The 26,789-nt window shown below is 48.6% G+C and overlaps 1 protein-coding gene across 8 annotated transcripts in view; it reads right to left on the reverse strand.

The window, feature by feature from the left end:
* cadps2 (Ca++-dependent secretion activator 2) overlaps positions 1-26,789 on the reverse strand; it is a 145,294-nt gene that overhangs the window by 50,876 nt on the left and 67,629 nt on the right. For all 8 annotated transcript variants that reach the window (XM_076732778.1, XM_076732774.1, XM_076732777.1 and 5 more), the window contains exons 8-13: positions 25,383-25,522; positions 20,620-20,686; positions 19,605-19,713; positions 18,605-18,805; positions 11,902-12,038; positions 4,781-4,968 (exon numbers count right to left, since the gene is read on the reverse strand). In XM_076732778.1, coding sequence (XP_076588893.1) covers positions 4,781-4,968; positions 11,902-12,038; positions 18,605-18,805; positions 19,605-19,713; positions 20,620-20,686; positions 25,383-25,522 — 842 coding nt within the window. The remainder of the gene's footprint in view (positions 1-4,780; positions 4,969-11,901; positions 12,039-18,604; positions 18,806-19,604; positions 19,714-20,619; positions 20,687-25,382; positions 25,523-26,789) is intronic.

Consider the following 26,789-nt stretch of genomic DNA (forward strand, 5'->3'; position numbering starts at 1 on the left):
AAATGTGACTTTAATGATTTACTGATGATCAGAACAGCTGCTGATGATTGATTGGCTGGTTGATTCAAAACCTAATGAACTGTTTCAGCTTTCAAAATGACTTCAAATGACTTCAGAGTCAGATTAGGACTTTAGATGCAGACGTACAACGATGACTCTGCAGACTGAAGCTTTCATCAATCATCATCACAGATTTTCCTGAATTTAAATGAGTTTTTGGAGAAACTAAAAGAAACGAGTCAAGGCTGCAGCCAGAGGTGTTCAGCTGCGACATTAGGTCCTTCTCTTCCATTTAAAGGAGCTAAAGTGACACAAATGCAGAGTTTCCCACATGATCACAACGGATTTACCCTCAGGGGGCGACTGATGGGTGGTTCAAAGGCAGCTGGGAAACTCCAGCTCCAAAGAGAGGAAAGCAAACACCTCCTGACTTCAGGTGGAGTTTCACAGGAAAGAAACTGACTGACTGAATAAAATGACCTTCTGATACCTGAGAATCAAAAGTAAAATAACATTCATGTTTCCAATCAAAAAAGATGGACACAAACGCATCATTTCAGACATTTTTCACTCTGCTGCATTTTTCTAAAACCTGCAGAAGAAGAAACGAACGCAGAAAAATCTCCTTTTCTGGGATGAAGGCGGTTCCTCAAATCAATCGGAGAGAGTTCTTCCCCCAAACGTCGCTCACACCTTCCACTTCCTCTGAATCAAATTACGGCAGAGAACAAGTCGTAGCAGGGAAACGTTGGATGGAGGCCAGGCGTAGAAGCCCAGCACGCCGTTTGGTTTGGTTTCCTCGCCGCCATTAAATCCAGTCTGATGTGTTCATGCTTGGGATCACACGGCCGAGTGGGGAGCGATGCGACAGCTTGTCGGGGTTCAGACACATTGTTGCTGCTAAACGAAGCGAGCGCGTTGGAGGCGAGGCTGCCGGCAGCGGCGCTCCGGGGCCGTGGGGGGGCCTGCGGAGGGGAGGGGGGTCCGTAGACTCAGGTTTGTGTGTTTACACTGGACGTGGCTCGAGTGTAAACGATAAGCACCGTATCCGCCCGCGGGATCCGCTAAACCCTGCGGCCGCTCGGCTCTGATGTCAGGTGACAGGAGTCGTCACGAGTCGAGCTCGGCGAGCGGCGTGGCAGGAAGCCGGGCCTGGACGCCACTTCACCTTAAGAGGTGTGGAAGGGAGATTAAGCTGAGTGGCAGGTGATCCTGTGCGTCACCTTCCTCCCTCCATATCACCTCTCTGCAGGCGGGGGGTTGTTGTGAGGAGGGTTGGGGGAGGTAAAAGCTCCTGTCACATCCCGTGTCAGTGTGCTGTAGACGGCTCGGCGAGGAGAAGATCGGACGTGACAGGTGAGAAGGAGGCGAGCGGACCCCCCCACCCCCCCCACCGCCACCAGCAGCTCCAGTAATGCTCCTTTAACCCTGATCCCGGTTCAAACGCACCCGTCTCATCAGACCCACGCAGGCCAGAACAAGACGAATCAAAGTGTCACAGCTGCTTCACCTGCTCAGGTTTAGTCCATCCATCAAGTCCTGCAGCGCCAAACACGTAACGATCAACGCAGCGGGCCTGAACAGACACACTCGTGTCCAGACAACAGCTACAATTTAAGGTTTACGTCACGGCGGACTTTCAGTGTGACTCGGTGGATTCTTCCACAGACGTGAGAGAATGAAGCCTTTGAACCTCCAGTGGTCTTGTTCTCCATAGAGAGGGGCTCCAGGCAGTCGTCCGGGTCTTTGCAGACGATGTGGTCCTGCTGGCTTCATCAGACCGCGACCTTCAGCACGCTCTGGAGGAGAAGGAGGAGAAGGTCAGCACCTCCAACCCCGAGGCCGAGGTTTCCCGCCACAAACAGGTGGACTGAGTCGCTGTTCCAGGTGAAGGAGCTCAGGTCAGTCTACGTTTCAACCTTTGATCGAGAGCGTTGAGTAGCTCAGCGCTCGGGCCCAGACACAGTAGAAGGAGCTCCATCAGACGTGGAGGGAGGTTGGAGAAGAGCTGCTGCTCCTTCAAGGAGCCGCTGAGGCCTGCCGCCGCCGCCGCTGCGACCCGACCTCGGACGAGCAGCCGATGGAGGGCTGGACTTGATTCGTCGTTCTTGTTTGCTGCTGTCAGATCTTCACCAACTCTGAGGCAGGAAAGGAAATCCCACAGTTTTAACCCTCAACATCGTGTCCTCAGAATAATGATCATTTCTACAAGAAGAGGAGGAGCGTTACAGTGACGGATCAAAGCTTTCACACCGAAACGAGCACGTTTTTAGATCGAGATTCAGATTTATTTGTCCTGCACACAAACACATCAAACTGCCTCAGTCTGGATGTCCTGTTCAGCTCCGTCATGGCGGAGGGGCTGAAAGACGCATAAACCAGCTGAAAAAGTGCCGGCTGACGAGTTTGCCTTTCTGTTTTTTCCCCGCGCTCGATGTCATGGACACGGCAGGAAACAGGGAGCAGCAGAAAGCAGCATGGAGGCCAGACGCTTCATTTTTCATGTCTTTCAGTTTCTTTCAATGAGTCCCCTCAAACCAGGAGACGCTCTCTCTCCTCGCCGCATCTTGAATAACATGAACAAAAACCCGGTGCACATTGTTCCCGCTGACTGTAAAAAACAATAAATGACATCCGAGCGTTTCCGTCACCGCCGTCAACGCCCGTGACTCCGCTGAGTCATCCGACCCTGAAACGAATGAATGACTGAACTGAGGAAAAAAGCCAAATGTTGGTGGGCTTCTGTCCAGAGTTAAAGGAGCAAAAGAAAAAGAAGATTATTCATTTAATCTGTGCATAAAAATACATAAAAACCAGCCAAATATCCAAAGTGATCTTGGACCACGAGGGTTCGAACAAACCTTGAACAGGTGACACCGCCCATGAAGGCTTTCACACGTCGGACAAATATTTACATCTTCAATCAAGGTCCAACGTGTTTCCTTCAGTCAGAACTGAGAGTTTTCTGAAGAAAAGCACAGTCTGATACTCTGAATATATCGCCTTGAAGCATTAGTCAAGTGCTCTTGTGTTGATCATTCTGTCGCGTCTCTCTTTGTCCTCGCTGCCTCCTGACGTCGTGTTCGAGCCGCCCTCCAGGGAAAACTTCACTTCTGTAATTAAGTTTGTTTTTTTCCACCTCCGAGCCTGACAGCCATCCAAAACCTCTTCTCCCATCCACGCCCACTCAGGCAGCTCCAGGAGCCCTGAATGGGCATCAATTATTCAAATTAGAGCTCCAACTGACAAAAAGCCAATTCCAGTAACCCCCCCCCCAATTTATATCTGGTATCTGCTGGAGAAGCTAATCATTACACTTTCTAATTGACTAAATGAGTCGACAAAGAGCGACAGCACAGATATCAGTAATTACCAGCCGGGGAGTCGAGCAGGGGCTGCTGGGAGTCGGGTGGAGGACTGAACTGCTGGAGCCACGCTGCTGCCAACAAGTGGCTGAAAGACCCTGCTGCTGCTCATGTCTGGGCAGTTCACCGGAGATCAGCGGAGGCCTGAAGGGGGCCGAGGCCGAGCTGGACTTAAGACGGTCGATCCGGCGAAAGCCAACGAACAACAACAGAGAGGCTGAGACAGCAGCGTCTCCCGTCACCACATCCTGACACCTTCAGCTCCTTTTAGCCAACATCTGTTCATGTCCTGGCACCAATCAGCACCTCCTGTTTCATAAACTTTATTTGTAAAGCTCCTTCCAGACAGGAACTGCAGCTCAAAGCGCTTCACGACAGAGAAATCCCACGAACCACGTGAGCGCTTCACACGGAAACAAAGATCAGGCAACAAGTTCACGTGCACACGGTTCGTTTTTGTCCTTTTTGCAAACAGATGTCAAAGAACAGACTGTCCTGATGCAGGAAAGGACTGAAGACGCAGGTGGACAGAGTGGACTTGAAAACAGACGGTAAGACAAAGACAACGCAAGAGACGGAAAACAAAAGGTAGAAATAGAGCACGCAGAACGCTTTTTCCATTTTAAGGACGTTTATTTGCCACGGATGTCTGAGCGTTGGGTCATGTGACGCATCTGGAGCGTTCACCATCGTCTCGACTCGTCAGCGAGAGAAGACACACAGAACGAGCTGCAGCTTTGATCGAATGGCCGGCGGTTGCCATGAGCACATGCAGCCTGTGATCACTAAACGAAGCCTGAGAGCTCAGATTCATCTCCGTCCTTGAAAACAGCAGCCTGAGAAGCTTCTTACTCACTTTTAGCTCTTTAGTTTTCAACTGAATGTTTATATAATACACGACTAGAAATAAAAAGATTGAAGTCTTAACAGAATTAATTGAATCAACTTATCGGTGTTTCATTATTCTCACACGCTGCCATCAGCTCTCTGGACGCCTGCACCACGGGAACTTGCTTCGGCTCGGTGGACGGTGGTTTTGGCGGCGCTCTGCAGTCCAGACTCTGTGATCATGTGGAGTCTGCGAGCGTGTGGAAGGTAAGACATTTGGATTCAGCCCGTGTGGCTGGAAAAGAGCGTCTGCGCTCAGTGAGGCCGTGAGGAATAATGTAAAGGTCAATTACAGCCTGTTCACACTCTGAGAGCTCATTTCAGAAAAGTTGTTAGAACTGAGAGAATTTTAGTTTGAAGGTATTTTGTTCAGGTTTTTAAAGTCCGCTGAAATGTCATCATAACCCTCTTAATGACAGCGAGGGTCAGTTCAAAGTGTAAAACATCAGCTGTGAACAGGTCGGTTTGACAGGATGGGTGTGCACCACCACCGTTACCAGAGACCAGTTCTACAGGAGCTGGCGTACCTGTTTCCGTGGACGTGGGAGGCGCAGAAGGCGTAGCTGTAGTGCAGCAGCGTGGGGTCGACCAGCGCGTTGTTCTCCGAATAATCCATCAGATCCTTCAGGTAGTTCAGGTGACGGTGGCAGCCTCGAACGCCGTATCGAGCGCAGTACTCGTCCAGGACGAACACCTGACCGGGGCTGAACCAACCCTGAGGACAAAACACACGCAGCACACGTGTCAACACATGAGGTCCGAAGCCCTGCTAGCGCCCCCGAGAGGCTGCAGCCTTCATTACAGCCACCGCTGGACGCAACTAACTGCTGGGTTTGACCCTAAACCACAACGCATGACCCAGATTATTGTTCTAAGTCTGCAGAACCTCGAGCGGTCGAGCAGCCTGGAAGAGAACGACCTCACTGGCGTGTTGGACGATGTGTTTTCACTGATCACGTCTAAAAACGCCCCTGAAGGAAAAGCACAGGTGTAAACAAAAATAAAGATGGCTGAATTCCACGTGGCTGCTGCGGCTTCAGTCCTGTCATTGTGCTTGCTGGCTCAGTCTCACAGGGGCTCTTGAGCAGAACGAGGCCTTTGTTTACGTCCTCAGCCACACCTGCGATTTCTGTGGAAAAGCTCGTTGTCGAGGGCCAATCACTGGCAGGACGGGATGCAGATGAATACACCTGCGCCTGCTGTTTTCATGTAAGCCCACACCGGCTCCTGCAAGACGTGAGGCGCACACCGCCGTCCAGCACCTGCCACTCAGCAGCAGTCTGACTCTGAGGGCTCAGGCCGGCCAATCCCGTGTATCAGCCCTTCAGCTCTGCTGCTAGCAATGCAAAGAGCTGAACTAGTCCTAAAGTACATAAAACCAGAGGGGTCGAGGGACGTTTGGGAAATCTGGATCGTCAACACTCAAAACTAAATCTGACTGTGAGAAAAGATTTTGGTTTCAGGCGTCAGCTTCAGGGCTGAAAGGTGGGCTTCTGCTCAGTGACAGACGCCATCTTATCATCAGATGGTTGTAGCAGCGCGGCATTTTGGAGGGAAACCCAGCCACTCGGTGAGCAGGTACCTGGATGAAAGACAACGAAGCCCCGCCCCTCACGGCCTGAACCATCGGTCAGCGTTTGGCTCCACAAACTCAATCAAAATCCTCCGTACTTTACCACAATTAAACAGAGGAGTGTAAAGGTTAACCCCTCAACTATTAATCCTCTGCCAGAGTGGAAAAAAAGAGAAGAAGAAGAAGAGAAAGGTGTGGAACGACTGGAACATCCTGAGCTGTTCATTAGCTCATTCAGCCGCCGCGTAATCACTAAATTAGGCATGAAACCTACAACGCTAATTAAGAATCCTCACGGAAGGAACATTAACAAATTAGCACCTTCACGAGCTGACGCCCCACACACACACACACACACACACACACACACACACACACACACACACACACACACACAGATCCCTGCTCAGAGGAGAAACTGTTCCATGTTTCCTTCAGAGCGTTTGTTTCTGCTGTCAAGTGAAAGTTCGTCTTTCTTCTTCTTCTTCTTCTTCTTCTTCTTCTTCTTCTTCTTCTTCACACCGGCGGAGTTTTATCTCCTTCTGTGCAGCCAGAAATGATTTTGAATTTCCATTTTAAAGCTGTTTTATCCTCCAAAACAAGATTATTCTAGTAACCGCCGCTGATCCATGAGGTCACGTCTTAATCAAGCTGTCACAGTTTTCACTCTTTCAACATCCGAAACAGGAAGTGAGTCTGAACTGAGAATCGCAGCGTCTTCGCTCTCCTCCTCATCTGGATGCTTTTCTAATTGACTGAATTTAAGCGAAGCGGCTGATGAATCTGTTTCAACACTTCAGGGTGAGGCTGACTGAGGTAACAGCTGCTGCAGAGAGGAGAAGAATTAAAGTGAGAGAAACAAACCTTTTCTCAGCACTGATGTTTGACGAGTTCACGTCATCCACCTCAACTGTGCAATGAAACTGTTCACTCTGCATACTGCCACCAGTATTTTTAAAAACTCTACATGTGCAAAATACACAGATGTTTTGTCCTTTCTGTGCAACAGAGTAATTCAACATACGTCAGTAGTTTTCTCATTAGAATACTGGCAGTAGTACTTTTATAATCTGAACAAATGTACATGTACACAGCTGACTTTCTACTGTTATCTTGACCTGTTTTTGCTTTATTAATACTTGCTGGCTGCAACAACTTAATTTCCCTGGTGTGAGATCTAAAGTCTTATCTTATCTTATGTGAAACTGTGTTAAAGTTAGAGAGAGATGCTGGCAAAGTAAAACAAAGTGAACATTAGTTTAAGATCTGACTCCTGCTGTTAGTTGGCAGAGCAGCTTGTCAGTCAGGCTGCCTCTATTTTTATTATTATTATTATTATTATTATTATTATTATTATTATTATTATTATTATTATCACTGTAAACCTTCAGCTGACTTCTGTTTCCAAACAAAGTGAAACTGCCGACATGGATTTCATCTTCTGAGTCAGAGCTGGTCGAGCGTCTCGTCAGACTTCTGCAGATTGAACTGATCAGAGATCATTTAAGGACTCCAATTCGACGACATCCTTTCCAGTATTTTATGTGGACGCTCGCCGCCATGCTGCTTCCTGTCGGGGTTAACCGGACCTGGCAGATTCCTCCTCTGCGGGCCTTTTAGCGTCTCCCCCTCCCTCCTCGTCCTTCCCTCCGGTTTGTTTGTCGTCTTCTTCAGCTTCTTTCTTCCCTTTTCTCTCCGTCTGCGAGCTCGAGCTATTAATATCACACCACGGAGAGAGAGGGAGGCCTGTCGACGGGCGCGAAGCGACAAGATGTTCCTCTGTGACAAACAGATGGCGAACTCCAGTATTGGCGCTGACCGCTCAATTAGCGGCTAACGAGCCGACTGCCTCATTAGCTCCGTCAGCCGCGGCTGCACGTCCGCCGCCTCCCTCCGACGACGACCTGACCCGACAGAAGTGAGAGTGGCTGTGAAGATACGAACACCTCGCCGCCTGACAGGAAGCTGACAGTCACATGCTGCACACTCCTCAGGTTTCATCTCTGGGCTGTTTTTTGGCTGCTCAAATCATTTTTTGGTCCAAAAATCCTCCTGACCTCAACAGTCAGAGTCACTTTGTCACAGATTTACACGACAAACACGCTCATGTTCTGTTTTCAGCAGCATGGAAGCAACTCGCTTAAAATACAGAAAGAAAGAAAGAAAATGTCTTTTCTGCAGGTCAAGAGCTTCATTCTCCACAGCTGAGCAGATCATTAGCAGAGTTCATCCTGAGATCAACAGGACGCCGGACCTGCTCAGGCAGCCTGGAGGAGTCCCTCCAGTCAGGTCACAGCTGACAGTCTGTGGTTACCTGCAGGTTGATTCAGGTGTTTTTTAACATTAATATTTGACAGCTCTGCAAAGTTCAGGTTAATCTGCCTCCAGCTCGGATCTAAAACTGTGACTAACACCTGAGCCCCGATTCAGGTGTGCACATATAGAAATGATTTCAACAGACACCTGTCAGCCAATCATGAGCCAGGATTTTTTAAAGGTAGCCGTATAAAAACTTCCTAAAAGTCTTTTATTTAATGTTTGTCAGAGTTGAGTTTGTGACACCTTCACAAAGCTTCGAGCTCATTCCCAAACACTGAACGAGACCGTTTGTCTGAAGTCACGTCTTCATTACAGTGTGTGTCCACTAGAGGGCACTGATGTACTTTCACATTCAAAAAGGTCGCGCTCACGACATATTCACACTGTCATCACCAGATTAAAGATGATCAACACAAATATCGGCGAATCTTTCAGGATATTCTGATGTCAGAGGTTCTTCTGCAGCTTCCTCTAATTAGCACAAATAAGTCTGGAACGAGTCTAGGACGGTTCCACGGACCGACGGGAGCTGAGGACACGTGTGATTCTTTATTGTTTACGCTGAAGGCAGACAGGAAACCAAAGTGGGTCAGAGTCACGTCACAGTCCTGTGGATTAAAAGACGGCGGAGAGGTAAATATTGTTGAGATGCTGTCCAGTTCAGTGCTCATTCTCCATGATCTCATGACCCTTTTCCTTCTGCTTAATGAGTCAGAGGCTGGGGGGGTGGGGGTGGGGGTCCTGGGACGACGGCAGGCTGCTGGCCATCAGGCTCGTCAGCTGACATCCAGCTTCACTCAAAATAGATTTTCCATTCTGCGTCGCAAAGTTCTCAATGTTACCAAAAGTGATGAAAAGTATTTCGTGTGACGGGTCCGAAAATTTGAGTTAACGACATTTAGTTTGAAGGAAGAAGAGGAAACAGCTGAAACTGAAACTGAGCCTCTTCACGGAGGTCAGTTTAACAAAGGCTAAACACTGAACTGCCGCTACGCCACGCCCTGAGTCCTCTATTCTGATTGGGTGGGGACTATTTCCTGACTCTCATGACCCGTCAAATCCACATTTAACATTCAGGAATGTTTGCTTAAAGCAAAATTTATATATATATTTTAGGCATTGTGGGTAAACTCAACATCTGACAGGTTTTTACCTGGAAAGGTGGCATTAACGAGTCCACCTGATCCATATTCAGTCTTCTTTAAAAACACTTTGTCTGAAGTGTTTTCCCTTCAAACCGAAGTCACAGCAGCTGTGAGTCAGCTTCTATGTCATCTTAGTTCTGACTCTTAGATTACGTTTGAGCTCAGCTTTAGTCGGCGTTTAGTTTCAGTTTCTCACAAAGGCTCAGTTTTAGTGTCTCTGCAGACCTGCGAGTGCACGCTCGTCGTAGATTACTGACACGAGAGAAAATGCAACCGTTGGCTGATGGTGGAGGTCACGCTGACAACGTCTCATAGTTGTAAAATTCAGTTTGATAGTGTTCAAACCTCTGTGCATCCCACGCCAACGCAGCTCCCTGCATGTTCAGGCTTCAACAAAGAGCTTTTTTTGGGCTAAACGATGCGTCAGGCTGAACTATTTTGGTTGAAATGTTGTCTTTTGGTTAATTGAACGTCCGCATTGTGAGATCTGAAGTCTCCTTTTCTTTTTTCTTCCTTCAGGTGAAAATTACTTTAAAGTTCTTGCAACAGATTTTGAAATAACGAGGTATTAACGGTCAATTCAAGGATTTCCTCCCTCTGGTGCTACGACTGAAATGGAACCATCAGTGGGAACCACACTGATCCCGTTAGCAGGACTCTGGGCCCCAGATACAAACCAAATTTCTGCCTAATTACTGTTGTTGTTGTTGGGTTCAACTCTTTGTGAATAAAATATGACCCCGTCTATGACATGAATCCAAGCCACTTCTCAACAGATGTCCCCCACGCCGAGGCACTGGCCTTTTCTCAGAGTGTCTGCTGAAAGGGGGCTCAGGCTGGAACACAAAGCCCTCGAGTTTTCACAAAAGGCTGAGGAGAGGGAGCCGGAGGGGCGGCGTGAATGGATCGGTCTAATTGCAGAGCTGGAAGGAGTCCTGGTGAGGCAGGTAGAGAAGTGAAAGAAGCACAGATGTCACTCTGCAGAACACCTCCTCAGCCTGCTGCGCTTCAAAGAGCAGAACGCGACGTGTCGGGACGAGCCGAGTCCTCAACATCTGCCCGGGTCTCTGCCTCAGAGCCCAATGACGGACTCTCACCCGACGGCAGAACGCTGCACTGGAGGCTTCAGACGGTCTCGGTTCAGGTCTGCTCACTGCCTCCCAGACGCGCTCAGAAGTCAGTTTTTATGCATAAAAGAAGAAACTCCCAGAAAACTGTTGAACTCAGGCTCCAAACGGCTTCGTATTAGACCAAAGAGGGACGATTCGCTCGCTCCTGTTCGTCTTTTCCAGTTCATCTCATTCTTTATGTCTCTCTGCGATTCTTTTGTCTTTTCTTGAAGCCTTTAATGACTCATGTGAAGCACTTTGAATTGTTTTGCCACACAAATAAACTACAAATCCAAATTTACACCAGACATCGGCGTTGAGCGGCGAAGCGGCCATTTTTCCGAAGCATGGCGACTCCGACCTTCGTCACAGCAGACTCAGATCCGGTCACATATCAGTGATGTTCTTACTGATCGACTGATTGGATTTCACACCTGTGAAAAGTTCTCAGTCCACACTGAAGCACAACAACACGAGAACAATCAACCAAATCTCGTGTTTCCTCCTCTTTGTTGGCATCTTGTGTCGGCAGTGGAAGCAGGCGCTCGTTTTAAATGTGTCATGACGTCATAAATAAAACCTAAAATGACTCAGTGTTCACGTGTGGCTTCAGCATTTCTGTTTTCAACTCGTTTAAGTGACTTCCTGTAAAGAATAAAACTGTGATTGAGTGATTTTAGCTCAGAAATGCATGAACAGGAAGTCATGTGACCCGACAAAATAAAAGTCTCCATCTTCATTTTCCTTCAAGGCCGAGCGTCAGACAGCAAACACGCAAAAACATGAATGTGAGTCAGGGGGTTCAAGGCTCTTTATGACAACACAAAACACAAAACACAAAACACACACACACACACACACACACGCACACGCACACGCACACACACACCGCCCCTCCTCTCTACCCCCCCTCTCTACCCCCCCTCTATTGAGTGTGCCCAGCAGTCATCTATGAGGGTCATGTTCGTGTTTGGAAAGTATTGATTAGAGTGTTTATCCCCCCAATCATAGAGAGAGAGAGAGAGAGAGAGAGAGAGAGAGAGAGACAAAGGGACAGAGAGACATTCTTTACCTTCTGCTCAGTGATTGGTTTAAGTCATTTCAGTCAAACTAACAGTTATTTTTTTAACTCATTGATCTGCTAAATATTGATACTGATTGATCAGGTAACAGCACTGACAGATAAATCATATTTTTGTCGTCATGGTGAACACATGGGCTGTGCATCCACAACGATCAGATGAAGTCCCGGTCAGCGGTTAGCTAACAGTTAGCTAGCACGCTAATCATGGGCACTGTGCTCAATAAGAAAAACGTGTTTCTGTTGATGAATCGATAGTTTTAAACGTGGTTTTAAGTTTCTCTGATGTGTCTGATGGTTTCAAGGGATTTTATTTTGTATCTGAGTTAATTTTATTTTGAAAAGCAGTTCCCGGCTCTTCCAGGAAGGCCACGCAGCTCATAGTCACGCCTCTGCTCGCGGCGTGTCGGTGTGGACGTACCAGGCAGGAGAAGGAGTCGTTCATGCGGTGCTGCAGGGTGCTCCTCTGGAGGACGCTGAAGAGGGCGGCGTGGTCGAAGCGGCACGGAGCCGCAGAGATCAGCTCCTCCACCCCCTGACGCTGGGACGGATCCAGACCTGAACCGGGAACACAGACAGCGGTTCAGACCTGAAAACAAACATCACGCACTCATCCACCACCTCCACCACCATCAGGCCAATCAGCATCCACCTGGATTTAACCTTGACGTCTGGCACACGAACCGAGCGCCGGCTCTGACTCCATCATGACTCCTTCCTCTCAGTCTGAAGCTCAGAACCTACAAACAAGCAGCTGAAGGTCTGATGCAGACTCATGACCTTCATCACCTGCTCCAGCAGGTGAAAGGTACAACAGGCAGAATGATGCAGGATTTAAATCTGACAGCGAGCAAACTGTGATCTGATTGGTCCTCACGTACTGGCAGAGCTGTTCGTCAAGCGATGACAGAATCAGAGGGCGGGGCAGCTTCATTCAACAGATTAAGATAGAAGAAAGAAGAACCTGCAGACCCTGCAGTTCATCTGTGCACTCTTGTATTATTTTGGTCGTTAAACCACTTTTTCATCTTTATTTTCCTTTTTATTTTATTTTTCTCGACTATTCTGAATTTTTCCATTCTTATCCTCCCTCTCATGTTTCCTCCTTCACATTCATGGACACTTATAACAGTGATTCCTGTTTTTGTTGATTCAGTATTTTTAGCATCACTTACGGTGCTCTGGACGAACACACAGTGTTTGTGTGAGTGCGTGTGTGTGTGTGTGTTTAAGTGTGTGTATCTGTCAGGTTGTGAGTGTGTGTTTGACACGTACAAATCCTTTTCTGTGCTTTTTCCTGGAAGGTAACACAAACACGTACGATATATGACCAGAGAGTCGAACTCTTCTCCTGAGCAGAGTTAAAATACGACCAAACAAACAGGAAGTGGTGTGTTTGAGGACCCCGTACGTCGTGAAGTTGGTTCGAAAACACACTCGCGCTCATCGACGTGCAGACGGACGACTGCGCTCATATCTCTGCATGATCCCGTCAGCTAAAGAGGTGACGAGTAAATGTGTTCACATTCACAATCATTCACGCCTCTCAGCAGCGAACTGAGGCGTCAACACACACACACACACACACACACACACACACACACACACACACACACACACACACACACACACACTGGCAGTGTCGGCGCTCGGTGCTGTGGCTAATAGTTCCCACCTCGGTTGGCTGCAGATCCTCTGCGAAGCCGTCGGTGCTCTCAGCCGACACAAAACATTCAGCAACACGGCCGACGTGAGGAAAACACAGGAAGTGACGCTCAGCCGGGAGGAGAGCGCCGGCGACACGCCGCCAGACGCTCGTCTGCGTCACGTTTTTAATGTTTGCTGGTTTTAACTGATGAAGAGCTGCAGGTCTCATGACAGATCACATAAAGACCGGGACCTGGAATTTTGTGGACCCTGCTGTCAATCTGTGCCTCAAACTGCTGCTCATGTGACCTGTGACATCACTACAGTGGTCACACCTGAAGGCTTTTTAGGCACATTATGCTTTAACATCCACAGCAGAGAGAAAACAAAGGTTCTGCAAACCGGGACGTTGTGTTCCGCGGTCGGCCCCGAGGCCACCAGACGCCTCGTCAATGAATCCCAAAGACGGACGCTGATAATCCGTCTGACTTCCTGTCTGTGCGTTTAAAAAATAAATGTCTCACAAATCCACAGTCCAATTTCCTTTTTTAGTTTCCTGAAGGCGCCGCTCGCTGTAGTTTTTATCAAGCAAACAGCAGGAAATGGTGCTTTCAAGAGGGACTATTTTCAGCAGTGGATGAATCCACATTCGGTGCTGTAGTGAGTGTTTGTAGCAGGACAGTGTGTGTGTGTGTGTGTGTGTGTGTTTGTGGTGATGAAGGAACAGCAGTGACGTTTTTATCAGCAGTTACAATTTAAATGAACCAAACCGCTTTTAGGATTCTGATATTTAACGTTTCGCTGTGATATCTGAGTTTTAAGGTGTTTTAAGGAAGATTTGGGTGTTTTAGCGTTAGCTTTATGTGCTAAGCTATGCTAAAGGCCATCGTCTGATATGTGCAAACATGAGCGGATCGATATCTGGATTCTCTAAAACTCACCATGTGACAAACCTACATTATCCTGGTGCTTTGAGTGGAGGCTGCTGATGAAGTGTTTGTACTCGGAGGTTCTTTGAGCTCGGCCCCCGCGGCGCCCGGAGCGGCGCACGATAACGAGGCTTCGGGGTCAGCGATGGAAGAATTGACGTAAAAAAGGAAAAATAAAAGCAGCAGAAGAGGCGCCGGGCGTCCCGGCCTGAGCAAACCTGGGTTCATTTCCAGTCCTTTCAGGCGTCCTGTTAATGGCCCCGCCAAGTGAAAAGCCTAACACTCTCCATTCTGCCTCTATCGGGGGAGGACATTTCGGGATGGGAAGTTTCTGAGCGTGACACATGGCCCCACAAAAGACCAAGGCCCGCCGAAGAATGCCGGCGCCGCTTCCACGCCTGCGACGCCCGCGGCCTCGCGTCCGAGACGAGCATTAGCGATCGCTTTTTATTAACGCTGCCATTTTGTTTTTGTGTGGACGCAGAGAAGCCCGCGAGGACTCTCAGACGTTTGTGTTTCGTCCCCCCTCCTCCCCCTCCTCTCTTTGTCGCTTTTGTCCGAAAGAGAAAAAAAATGACAGCAAAAGTGAAACCTCCACAATCAACTTCCAATCGACGCTGCTCCCCTTTTCTTCCCGGCGTCCTTTCTTCTGACTCCGGCTGCCCTTTGGCTCCTCTGGCCTGCTTTCCCTCTGTCTCATTCCGATGTAGGTCATTTTACATTCGTTACCTCAAAAACAGCCGATTGTCCTTAATGTAATTTGGAGAAAAGACAGGGAGTCGAGGAGGCGACTCTAAAGAAAACGAGACAAAGAGATATAGATTAGGCTGATAATAAGAGGAGGGGGGAGGAGGGGGAGTATTGATTGGGGGACAGGCAGCGGAGGAGTGATGTTGATCCGTGTCAAGTCCAACTTTCAGCTATTATCTGAAGGGGGGTGTTAAAGGGGGGTTGTGTGTGAATGAGTGTGCGTGACAGGAAATATGGATGGACGTCGCTGCTGCCGGCACAGATGGCGTTTGGTCCAGACGGTCTGCAGGTTGCTTCACTTTGTGTTTTTCCAGCAGTTTCTCATCAGTGAGAGAAACTGACGGGAATATGAATACAATGCGGGGACGGCGGACCCCGCCACCAACAATTAGAAGTGCTCTATAGAGACGCAATTGCAGAGCGTGGATGCGTTCAATGCTTCAAAACGTTTCCAGTTACAGGCGTAAATTCGACTTCCTGTCGAGAGGCCGTTTCTAAGGAGGGAAGAAAAAAAGACGCTGGAGACGAGGACGAGCTGGAGGACAGAGGACTTCATCAGAGCGAGGTGGAATTGAGCTGAAATGTGACCTCTGACCTCTGACCTCATCGTCATCCTCGCTTCTGTTTTCTTCCTCCTGATAAAGTCAACAGTCCTGAATCAAACGTCTTTAAAACGGTTACGGTATGAAACAGTCGCCTTCATCAGCGCTCCTTCACTTAATGTTACACGATCAAACTGCTGCCAAGGTGTGTGTGTGTGTGTGTGTGTGTGTGTGTGTGTGTCCGCCTAAAGGAGTGATGTCACTTGAGTCAAATGAAACCAATGTGGAAGGAAGTCAGCTGACCTGACGTCTGCGGCTGCCATTAGCCGCCATTAGCATAACATGCCTGAATCTCTGGCTGAACTGCCTGCAGGCAAGTTGCATTGTGGGTAATGTAGGAATAAATGTGGAATAAAATAGATGACAGCTGCAACGTAAAACGTGTGTGTGTGTGTGTGTGTGTGTGTGTGTGTGTGTGTGTGTGCGCGGGTCTCTGCACTCAATCTCTGCATCCATCTTGTCTGGGCTCCACTGGTATCATCACAGCAACAGTCACATCTATGTGACATCCCGCTCTGAGAGGTGGCGGCGGCCGCTGATGGCAGGTTATTGATGCAGACAAAGAGGAGGAGGAGGAGGAGGAGGAAGGAGAGCGTTTCAGTTTCAGGTGCACCGGCCTGAGAGATGTGACTTGATCTGCCCGTCGGAGCGTGGCGACGGCGACGGAGATGATGTCAGGGCGAGCGGAGACGAAGATGCGGGCAGACAGGCCCATCAGCCTCCGTCTGGCCGAGCGAGGCGTCTCGTGGCGCAGAGCGCAAACAATCTCAACTCGGGGAAAAGTTTGAGAGAAGCGCACAAACGCGTCCGCAGCTGCCGTGCTGCGTTCGAGGGCGTCGCTGAAACCCCGGGAGGTTAAGACAAACGGACAGCTTGACGTCTCTGCTCAGGATCGTCCTCGCTGTCAAACTGACCACCTGCTTCTTCAAAAACACAACCGACAGGTGCAAACATCTCCGAAAAACAACTTCAGGGGCGAGTCTCGACCCCCAACTGGCCCGTCTGTTCGTCCTGAGGACGGAGTCACAGGCTGTGCCATAAAAGTGGATTTCGGGTCAAAGGTCAGAGCCGAACCTCCCACAGCCCCGACGACCCCCCCTTGTCTGGACTTCATCTGTGGGTCGCTTGAACGCTGGTCCGTTTGAGTCTTGTTTACGTGAACTGCTGGCAGCAGCGAGCAGGCGGGGGGGTGACAGGAAGTGATGTCGGCTGAAGTTTCTTCAGCGAACTCGCGCTCATGCGTTTGTCCTTTTCTGTAGTTTCCACTTCAGAGGCGTGAAGTCAGGAGGGCCGGCGGCTGAACACCTTCGCCTGGCGCGTTTTTCAACTCCGTCGACGCGACGCACGCTAGCTGTTAGCAGCCATCACTTGCACATCATATACTGTACAATGCATGATGGGAGAACATATGTCCACTATATTAGGTACGGTAACTTCACTGCAGGTTCAGTCTTAAATACACAGACAGATGACGTACAGAGGATGAACGACACTTTTCGCTGATCTTACAGAACGTCTCCATGAGCCGACTCGTCCTTCTGTCGTCTTTCAACCTTTTCTGAGGAGCACTCGTGTTGTAAATCAGCATATTGTCGCGTTAAACATTCGAGTGAAACAGAACAGAAACATCGAAGCACTAATTTCTACTCCTGCTGGTCGCGGTGCATCGCTGCCGAGCTGCATCTGTTCGTTCATGTGCGCGCTGAAAGAACAAAACGTTTCCTCATTGTGGACAGAAGCCTGCTTCAGCTCCAGAACATCGTTGGACATCAGCTGGTAAACAAGAGGAAGAGCTGCTGCCTGAAAACAAGCCGAGGACTTACAGAGCGAGATCCACTCAGCGGCGCGAACAATGACATTCAGCAGCCGGCGACGAGCCGCCGTCCAACACGACTTCCACTTGTGCGCGACTTCATTATTCGCTCTCACACACTGGTCGATAACATGTGACGCCGCTGGCCGCTCGCTCTTTGTGCTTCGAGATGCCTCCGAAGCCGAGCTGAAAACAGTCGTGAACCGGAGGCGAACAAAGGAGACGTGTTGTTGTGTCCCCGCTGTCATTGTCTCACCTGTCCGCCCCAACCCGCTAACCTTCAAACGCAGGAGAGGAGCGCGTCTGTGCTGGAACACGCAGCGTTCTCACCACGTCAAGACAGGAGAAGAGTGATTTTATTCATGTTAAAAGACCGTCGTGTGTGTGTGTGTGTGTGTGTGCGTGTACAGGTGTGTGTGTGTGTGTGTGTGTGTGCGTGTACAGGTGTGTGTGTGTGTGTGTGTGTACGTGTACAGGTGTGTGTGTGTACGCGTGCAGGTTGCCATTATTTTAATTTCATCTTTATGAGAAACGCCTGCAGACCGAGAGCACGTGCATGTGGCGTGCAGGTTCACCGACACGATCGTTATTAAAGAGAGAATGACTTTTTGTGACGCACGCACACACCACACACACACACACACACACACACACACACGATGGCACTTAGCACCCAGTTAAGAGCTATTTCAGGGACACTTTCTATTTCCTCCTGCAAACAGCGTGTCACCACCTCCCGCCATTAGCGCTTCAATCTGTTCCATTAAGCGCTAACGAGCGGCGGCGAGAACGGGCCGCCGCTGCACCAAATTACGCAAATGCTGCCGTGATCAGCTCCCAGCGTGACGCTCCGCGAGTCACGACGCTCAGCCAGGAGGAGGAGGAGGCCGGCGAGCGCGCAGACGCACGGGTAACGAATGACATGATGTGTAGGTGAAGAGGAGGAAGAGGAAACGTTTGGGGGAAATAAAAGAAAAAAAACAGGAAGAATGAGGGGAAAGGGAGGAGTTTCTGACCAACAAGCCAACAAACGCACCAGCAGGAAAACACGAACATTTTAAAAGTTTCTGAGAAACGAAGACCATCCGACACGTTGGCCTTCGCTGGACGCGTCTCAAACCTTCTCTCTCGGCCTCTTTTACACCTCGCTGGCTGGATTTTTTGCACACTGTGAGAAACATTATTTTGACCCTCTGTTTGTCCCGTACGAACCGTAACGGACCATGAAACTGACTTTGATTTGGGACATTTTCGGCTGATTAACCTTTTAATTTTGACCGGCTGTTTCAGGACTTCAACAGTTTTTCTGACCTCACGAAGCTTTCCTGCATCTTTTATCTCATTTCTGAATACTGAAGTTGAACCCAGAGGGCGTGAACGTACTGATGGGCGACGCCGGTTTCTGGTTTCCTCCCCTGCAGTTCATGGTCTTGTTCTGCGGCGGCGGCACCGGTTTGTAGGACTGCCCCGTGGCCCGGTACATGGCCTGGACCCACAGAGTCCGGTCCTGCTCGTCGTCACAGGCGAACATCACCAGGTCGCCCTCCTTCACGGCGTTGAAGAAGACCCGGCCGCCCTGCAGACCTGAGGAGGAGGAGCAGGAGGACGAGGAGCGTGAATCAGTACCAAACGTAATCAATACAACGAACAAACGTGAGAAACGTCATGAAGCTGCGTGGTTTCCTGTCGCACAGCTGATGATCTGTGATGCGTTTAAAGATGACTTTAAGACGTTTTAGTGTTGGTTTTGTGCATTTTCTGATTTTACGTGATTTACACGATTTCCCATCAGGCCACAGTTTAACACCACAGCTGGAACAGATGAGGTGAGTTCAGGAGCGACGTGTTTTTCAGAGAGAGTTTCTGAATTCATCTGAGATCATGAACAGTGAAGCTGGTCGAGGAGACAGGAAGTGATGTCGGCTCTTAATGACATCATCACGCCTCCTGCAGACTTGGATTTCGCAGTAATGAAGGACATTTATGTGAGTGCTGTACTAAAATACATTTTTTGAGTTTACTTTTTGGGAAATTTTACTTCATTTCTCTGAAGGTTCTGTTACTTTGAAGCTGAAAAGTTCAGTTTGTCTGTTTTTGTAGTTTTTCTGCTGATCTGCATCAAACCGAACGACTTTTCGTCGATTTTCAGACCTGGACTCTCAGACCTGGACTCTCAGACCTGGACACTCGGACCTGGACACTCGGACCTGGTCCACGTGGTCTCATATTATAATAATAAAGAATAAATCAGGACTGTGTTTTAAAGGTCACTCCTCCAGCAGTGTGTGAGCTGAGGTGTGTTTTCTCATCCTGCCGCAGCGTAACGCCCTGTGGTGATGATGTTGATGGTGATGATGATGTCAGTGAGCTCAGGTGTGCGTACCTGGCTGCGGGTCGCAGTAGTCCACCGTGTAGCCCTCCAGCTGCATCAGCTCCTGAGGCTCGGCCTTCTTCTCTCTGTAGCTGCACATGGCGAAGGTGTACTGACTCACCTGCAGGACGAAGACACACACTCTTGAAACACACACACACGAAACACACACACACATGAAACACACACTCACGAAACACACAAACACACACTCGATGTCTTGACTGTTGATTGTCAAACTGTGTTTAAGTTTCAACCTCAAAACTCTCCCGATGCTGCGAAAACGCCTCGTTAGCTGCACGTTAGCGACTCTTTCTGCTGCTTTCATGTCTGATTTTTGTGTTTTGGAGGCTGAAACCACGACCCTCAGCCTCTGACGACCTTCAGCCTTTTTGGCTGATGTTGAAGGTCGGTGGTCCGTCTCATCTCAAAGGTATAGGACGTCAGAGGTGCGGGCCAATCAGATTCCTCCGCTGGGAGACGCAGCTTTGCGCTTCACTTCCTGCAGACGCGTCGTCTTTGAGGATCTTCTTAGCGTCAAACAGTCACAGCTGATGTCTTTAAAGGGACTTTGGATCCGCCGCTGAGACGTAAACAAAGAAAATGTGAATCTAAACGTCCGCCGTCGCCCTCGAACACCCTGACTGATGACTCAGCGCTCGCTTGAAAACAGCTGAAGTCAATGAGCCTAAAAGACAAATCAGAGACCGAAACTCAATCAGCGTTCTTCTCCTGCAGGACCTTTGGGCTCAGACGAGGCGTAAATACCTTCAGCTGACGTGAGATGATTTTCTTTAATACCTCAAACAGTTTTTCTTTCCCCTCGATCTTTATTTCAAAGAGCTGCTCCGTCAAAGAGAGACGCCTCAGCGTGAGGACGAGCGCTGGTGAAGGCCGACGGTTTGATCTAATCAACACAAACTTCACTTTAATCACTTCACTGATTCTGGATCTGTCAGACACGACGCTCCGCTCAGTCGCTGATTTACTTCAGTTTAACCTTCACTCTCTCTGATCGGCGTCTTACCTGAACCAGGACGAAATATCTTTTTTTCCAGCGTTTCCAGACTCTCTGTCCCACAGCGTACAGATACCTGAAACACAAAGAGCACAGCGCTGCAGACATCAGCTGGTCAGGAAACAGACAAACAGAGCGAAAACACCCAGAACCGGTCTGATAAACAGCATTTTACACCTGAGCACGAGCGGATTCGTCTCAGGCTGCTGATAGTCATTGTCTGCATCATCAATTAGTCTCGAAAATGGTGAAAAATCAGTGATTTCCTGACGATCAAACTGGCTAATCAATATGTTTCACCTTTGAAATTATGTCCAAAAACCAGCCGTACTCGACCGACAGCCTCGCCTCAGGGTCCGGAGCTTTCTGTCGCATCACATGACCTTCATCAGCACAGACGCTGTGTTCAGGGTCAGGACGGAACTCTGAACCTCAAACTGATCTTTGAACCCAACGTGGACGAGAAGCTTCCTTCAACTCATCATGTGATCAGTAGAGCTTCAACGGTCAAAGAATCGATTACACAAACACACCCACAGAGGGCGCTAAAACAACAGCATGGCCCACACACGCCACAGAAGATAAGATAAGATAAGATAAGATAAGATAAGACTTTATTGATCCCGCAAAGGGGAACAGAAGGTCGTTACAGCCAGAAAAAGCAAAATCAGTGGCACAGAAGGGTCAAAATAAAAAAAGGGTTGAGGATACAGAACAGAAAAACAACTGTGTGTATTTGTACATGAAGAACAGATTATAAAAATACTAAATGCCATAAAAATCCTACTGCCCATAAAAGTACTGCTGCCAGAGAAACAACGACTGTCACGTGTTGTTTTGCACTTGAATCTGAGCCACAAGAAGAAGAAGAAGAAGAAGAAGAAGAAGAAGAAGAAGAAGAGGACATCATTTACATGAAGTGAAAATCAATAAAATAAATAAAACATAAAATAAAATATAAAACACTGAAAATACCCAACAAATATTCAATAAATGAACCAACCGGTTTGTAATTTTCTGCAGTCAGTGTAAAGGAAATGACATCATTCTGATGACTGATCAATCAGTTCAATGATTAGGCTGAACTGTGACAGCCATGTTTGACTATTTTCTGACAAATCAGATGAAAGAACAGGTGACGGCGACCATTTAATCTAAGAGATGAGGCTTAAACGTGAGGGTAAGGCCTAAAATAAAGGACAGAGACCCGAGTCTGAGCTCGGCTTTCAGAGGCCGGACTTTTCTTTTCCGTGTTCGATCGGGTCTCGTTTCAAAGCTCCTGCTCGCGCTCGTGCTTCTCTATCTATTAACGCCGCATTATGTCATTCCTCCCCCAGCTGTGAACGCCATTAACACATTAACTCCCTCCCCCAGCGTGAAACTCAAAGGAGAAAGTAATGAGTCCCGAGCCGAGAGAGGCCGCGGCACAGACGGCGGCTCATTGAGGACGTCTCCAGGAAAATGGAAGAATGACCAGCGTGGCCTCCCGATCAATGGCTGCTCCCGGGCCTCCTGAAGCGTGGGATACAGGCAAGTGCGAGTGAGGAAAATCAATCGATGGCGAGACCTCTTTCTTCAGCCCTGCAGCCCGCCCTTAAAGAAAAGGCCTCCAGTCAAGGCCGCGGAGCGTCTGGACAGAATCTGGGCCATCCTGCTCAGCTCCGGGTTAACATGTGGCACCGCTCGCCGGCCACTTGTGAAAATGATTTGGCCGTCCGTCCTCCTGCAGGGTTTCAGGCGTCCATTCAGCCGCTCGCCGCCGCCGCCACGGAACGAGTTCACTGCAGGCATTTAACAGTCTTCGCTGCAAAAAAACATCCATCTCTAACTGGTCACTTAGCTGCATATTCACAGCGTCAGACACTGGATCCGCTCCAGCTGATCTCTGTGGAACAGATGGAACGAGCTCCTGACATTATTGATAAAGAACTAACAGATTTTAAGACCAAACGAGCAGATTTCCACGTTTTCCAGGCAAACCTTCACTTCTCAAACTGATTTTAATCATTTCAAATGTTACAAAGCATCAAAGAGTGTTTGTGTCTGCAGTGACATGAAATCATTTCACTCACTCGTTCATCAGAAAACAAATGTTGAAGAGCGAAAAACAGAATAAACTGAGCATAAATTTAAGCTTTAACTTGTTCAGTTTTTATGGATTTACGACGTCTTTCAGAATGAGTTTCATCAGGTTTTATGTTCTTTCGTCTCCTGTGAGGTGAAATAATCTCATTGTGTTGGCTGACTTCATCGACTGTATGAATAAATAAACAGATGGATTTATTTTGGCTCATTATAATTCGGTCACTTCAATGCTTTTGCAGTAAAACCAGCTGCTGAATTGATTTTAAACAGATTATTTTCTTTCTGAGCATCAAAAATCATTTAATATCCTGCAAAATAAAATGCTCTCACTACATCAGCAGAATTCATTCCTTCATACGTCGGATCAAACGTTCACCTTCAAACTGGGTGAGAAGTAAAACGTCTGAAACACGATGAAGAGACAGTGGGGCGTTTAATGACGGCGTGTGAAGAGGAGGGCGCTGGGTTTGAGCCGTGAACGGAAACAGATCCGCGTCCTCTCAGCGACCCGTCGTCTGATCAAACAGGTGACAGGTGTCGCCTTCGCACGTCAAATCAAAGCGTGTGACGATGGCATGTCAACCGAAACGCTTCCTGTTTGCGCGCTTCATCTCGAGTCTGAGAGCAAAACGTCCTCCAGCAGCCGCCGGCCTTTAAAGGACTCACGCGCTCTGGATCCCTTCACGGCGTTTCTGAACCAGGAAGAACATTAACAATCCAAACGTGAAACAATGAAAGCGTTTGTTGTCTCTGTATTTACATGAAGCAGCGCAGAGCGAGCCGGCCTCCTCTGTGATGAACGAACAGGTCGCTCGCCGTCTCTCAGGCAAACACTGTCAGTGAAAACAGCATCAAACAACCTGAATGGAGAAGATCTAAAAACACAGGACGACACCTTTCAGCAGGTGAACCACAGACTGCGTCTTTAATGAATCAGAGCTGACGGAGAAGAAGAGCTGGAGGTGAGGACAGACGCACTGGGAGACTGACACTGACCCCTTGTGGACATCTTTGAAAACTGCACACAGTATTTATCACCTGTCAATCAAACTATCAGCAGACTCCCACAGCTCAGTGTTCATCACATCCACACAGTCTGTGAGCTCCTGCAGGAGGAGCAGGAGGAGCAGGAGGAGCAGGAGTAGAAGGGAAGGCCTGACTCCTCTTCCTCCTGCCAAACCTCCTCTCCATCAAACTCATTGATTAATCCACTGCTACACACAAGAAGATATCCGATCGATCCCTGAGCGTCGAACGCAGACATGCATTCAGGGTGGGATTAGCCTAGCTTAGCTCAAAGACTGGAAGCAGAGGGAAACTGCTAGCTTCATCCCAAAGGGAGAAAACTCGTTGTTTTATAGGCCACAAACACAACCGTCACTGCTGCAGCCTCCAGCTGTGACCAGAAGACCTGGAATTAAAAAAAAAAATTCTGTATCTTTAAATAACTGGACTTAAAACGGACACCTGAGGACACACCTGTGACATCACAGCGGGCGTGGACGCCTGAAGACGCAACCGATGGACGAGTGACGAGGAAACGATTTGGACTCGAATGTTTGTGTGTTCAAAGAGTCACATCGATCAGTGAGGGAGTGTCTCACACACACACACACACACACACACACACACACACACACACACACACACACACATACACACACACACACACACACAGCCTTTGCAGGTGTGTGGGTTTGAAAATGTGACTTTTCTGCCATCTACTGGCACAAATGAAGAACTGCACAACAAACTCGCTGCCACAGCTTTTCTATATTCCACTAGTTTGACTTCAGTCTGACAGAATGTAGAATATAAACAATTAATAAAATATAGAAAATTTATTTTAAAAAATAAAATCTTTGATATCTTCACTGATCATCAATAATCATTAGAAGCCGTAAAAGTCACTGATGTGAACAAACCTGGAGTCGATCAGTAACGGAGAGACGATCCCGAGTTTCAGGCAGGAAGTGAGACGCTGAAATCCTCCTGAATCACCTTTCATGACAGTAAACCATCTGCTCTGAAAACCAGAACTCCTCGTCATGACGCGCCTCCCTGATAACTGACCTCAGAGCAGTGAACGCCTGAGATGATCACATCCTCACAGCCCCTGCCTGTGAGTGACCAGCAGAGGGCGCCGTCAGCCTGCTGTTACTCCTCAAACCTCTGAACCTCTCAGCTTCATTTTCATGTTTTTCCTCCTTTTTCTGCCTCATCATGCTGCCTGCTGATTGGCTGCGTCAAACTTTTCTAGGGAAAGTCCCGTCTTTAACGAGGATGACGTCATCAATCAGGACGAAGACTAACGAGGAGTCTTCAGCTAACGGAGCGTTTCACGGCTGTTCGGCTGTTCCAGCGTCACGTCTGTGTCAACTTTGCTCATATCCACAACATCTGTGCAACTATCTGCTGCAGTATTACACATTTTTACTGTGTTCATGTATTTTCTACTGTGCAACAGTACAACAACGTCACCGGACCCTGTGCAGGTCTCTGTGGACCGGACCCTGTGCAGGTCTCTGTGGACCAGGACCGGACCCTGTGCAGGTCTCTGTGGACCGGACCCTGTGCAGGTCTCTGTGGACCAGGACCGGACCCTGCGCAGGTCTCTGTGGACCAGGACCGCACCCTGTGCAGGTCTCTGTGGACCAGGACCGGACCCCGCGGCCCTGCAGACTCACCCGCTGTGCTTCATGTTGGGGGGTTTGTCCATCCGGACAGCCAGTTTGATCTTCAGCTCCGTGTCCTGGCTGTTCTTCGGGACGACCATCCGGTGGAACTCGGCCTGCTTTGGCCCATTGGTGGTGGGATTCAGGACCACCTGGGGGGGGGTGGGGGCACAGAGGAGAGCAGTGATTGGTCAGCAAGTGTCACAAAGTCTGTAAGTCTTCCATCAGTCGTCAGTGTAATAAACTAATAACACAATAAACTTATGACCTGGATCGATTAAAAGTCCCTGTGATCAGGATGCAGCAGCTCTGAGAGTCTGTCCACCAACAACCGTCTGTGCGTCTTCAGCTCCTTCAGCTGTAATTAACGAGTGAAGCTCGTCTTTCTGTAAATGTCTGAGTGAAGCCAGAGGGAGCATCACTGTGACAGCCACGTTAGCCAGAGAGGCTACTTCCTGTTAGCATCCCTTCAATCCTGGTTCCAGCTCACAGACACAAAGCGACCACTGAGTCTCAGCAGCTGGTCTGCAGCACGTCGGCTCAAAGTCAATCTTAACACCTGAAAATGTTCCCATGATGCAACGAGCTGCTTTCAAACCTGCTGCTGCTGCTAACAGGGTGTCAGAGTGAGAAGCGACTGCTGGCTGGTGTCAACACAGATGGAGCTCAGCCATCGAGTGTGTCTTGATATAAAAATCTAACCCCGTCAGTTTATTAGCTCAGCGGTTAATTAGCTCATTATTCAGGCAGACAGTCGGTTTGAAACAGAGTTAATTAGATTTTTAACAGCACAGAGATGAAACAAGGCTTTGAAGTGATCTAATGTAAAGACTTACGACAATGCTGTCTGAGCGTCTGTAAACACGTGAATAAACCGCTGATTTAAATAAAGCACTGATTTAAATAAAGCGCTGATTTAAATAAACCGCTGATTAAAATAAAGCACTGATTTAAATAAAGCACTGACTGCCCATTAAAGGCGATGGTTTCCTTTTCATGCAGCACAGAAAAACAGTTGGACCTGTTGGATCTTTGGGGTAATGCTGAACTCGAGGCAGCTCGGCATCGAGCCGTGAGACGTTGGAGGGTCGACTGGACATCCTGCAGCGGTGGTTCGGTTTGCTGCTGATGAAGTCAAACAGAGAACAGAAAAGATCTTCACTGAGAGGACGCCTCTCGTCTTCCTCCTCGTCCTCTCTGTACAAAGTCGGCTCTGGGGCTCTTGCGGTTTGCATAATATTTGGCCGCCACTGACACGACCCTCCTTAGATCTGTAGTTCAGGTGCAGGCAGGAAGGTGGAGAGTTAAAACTCTCTGACTGCCAGCGAGGCCGCTGAGCTCTCCAAGAAGATTAAACATGTTGCGTATTTTCTGGGAGTCCAGACTGGTTCCAACATGGAGGCCGTCAAGTGTTTTCAG

The sequence above is a fragment of the Chaetodon auriga genome, chromosome 6, assembly GCF_051107435.1.
Source record: "Chaetodon auriga isolate fChaAug3 chromosome 6, fChaAug3.hap1, whole genome shotgun sequence".
In the NCBI taxonomy this organism is placed as follows: Eukaryota; Metazoa; Chordata; class Actinopteri; order Chaetodontiformes; family Chaetodontidae; genus Chaetodon; species Chaetodon auriga.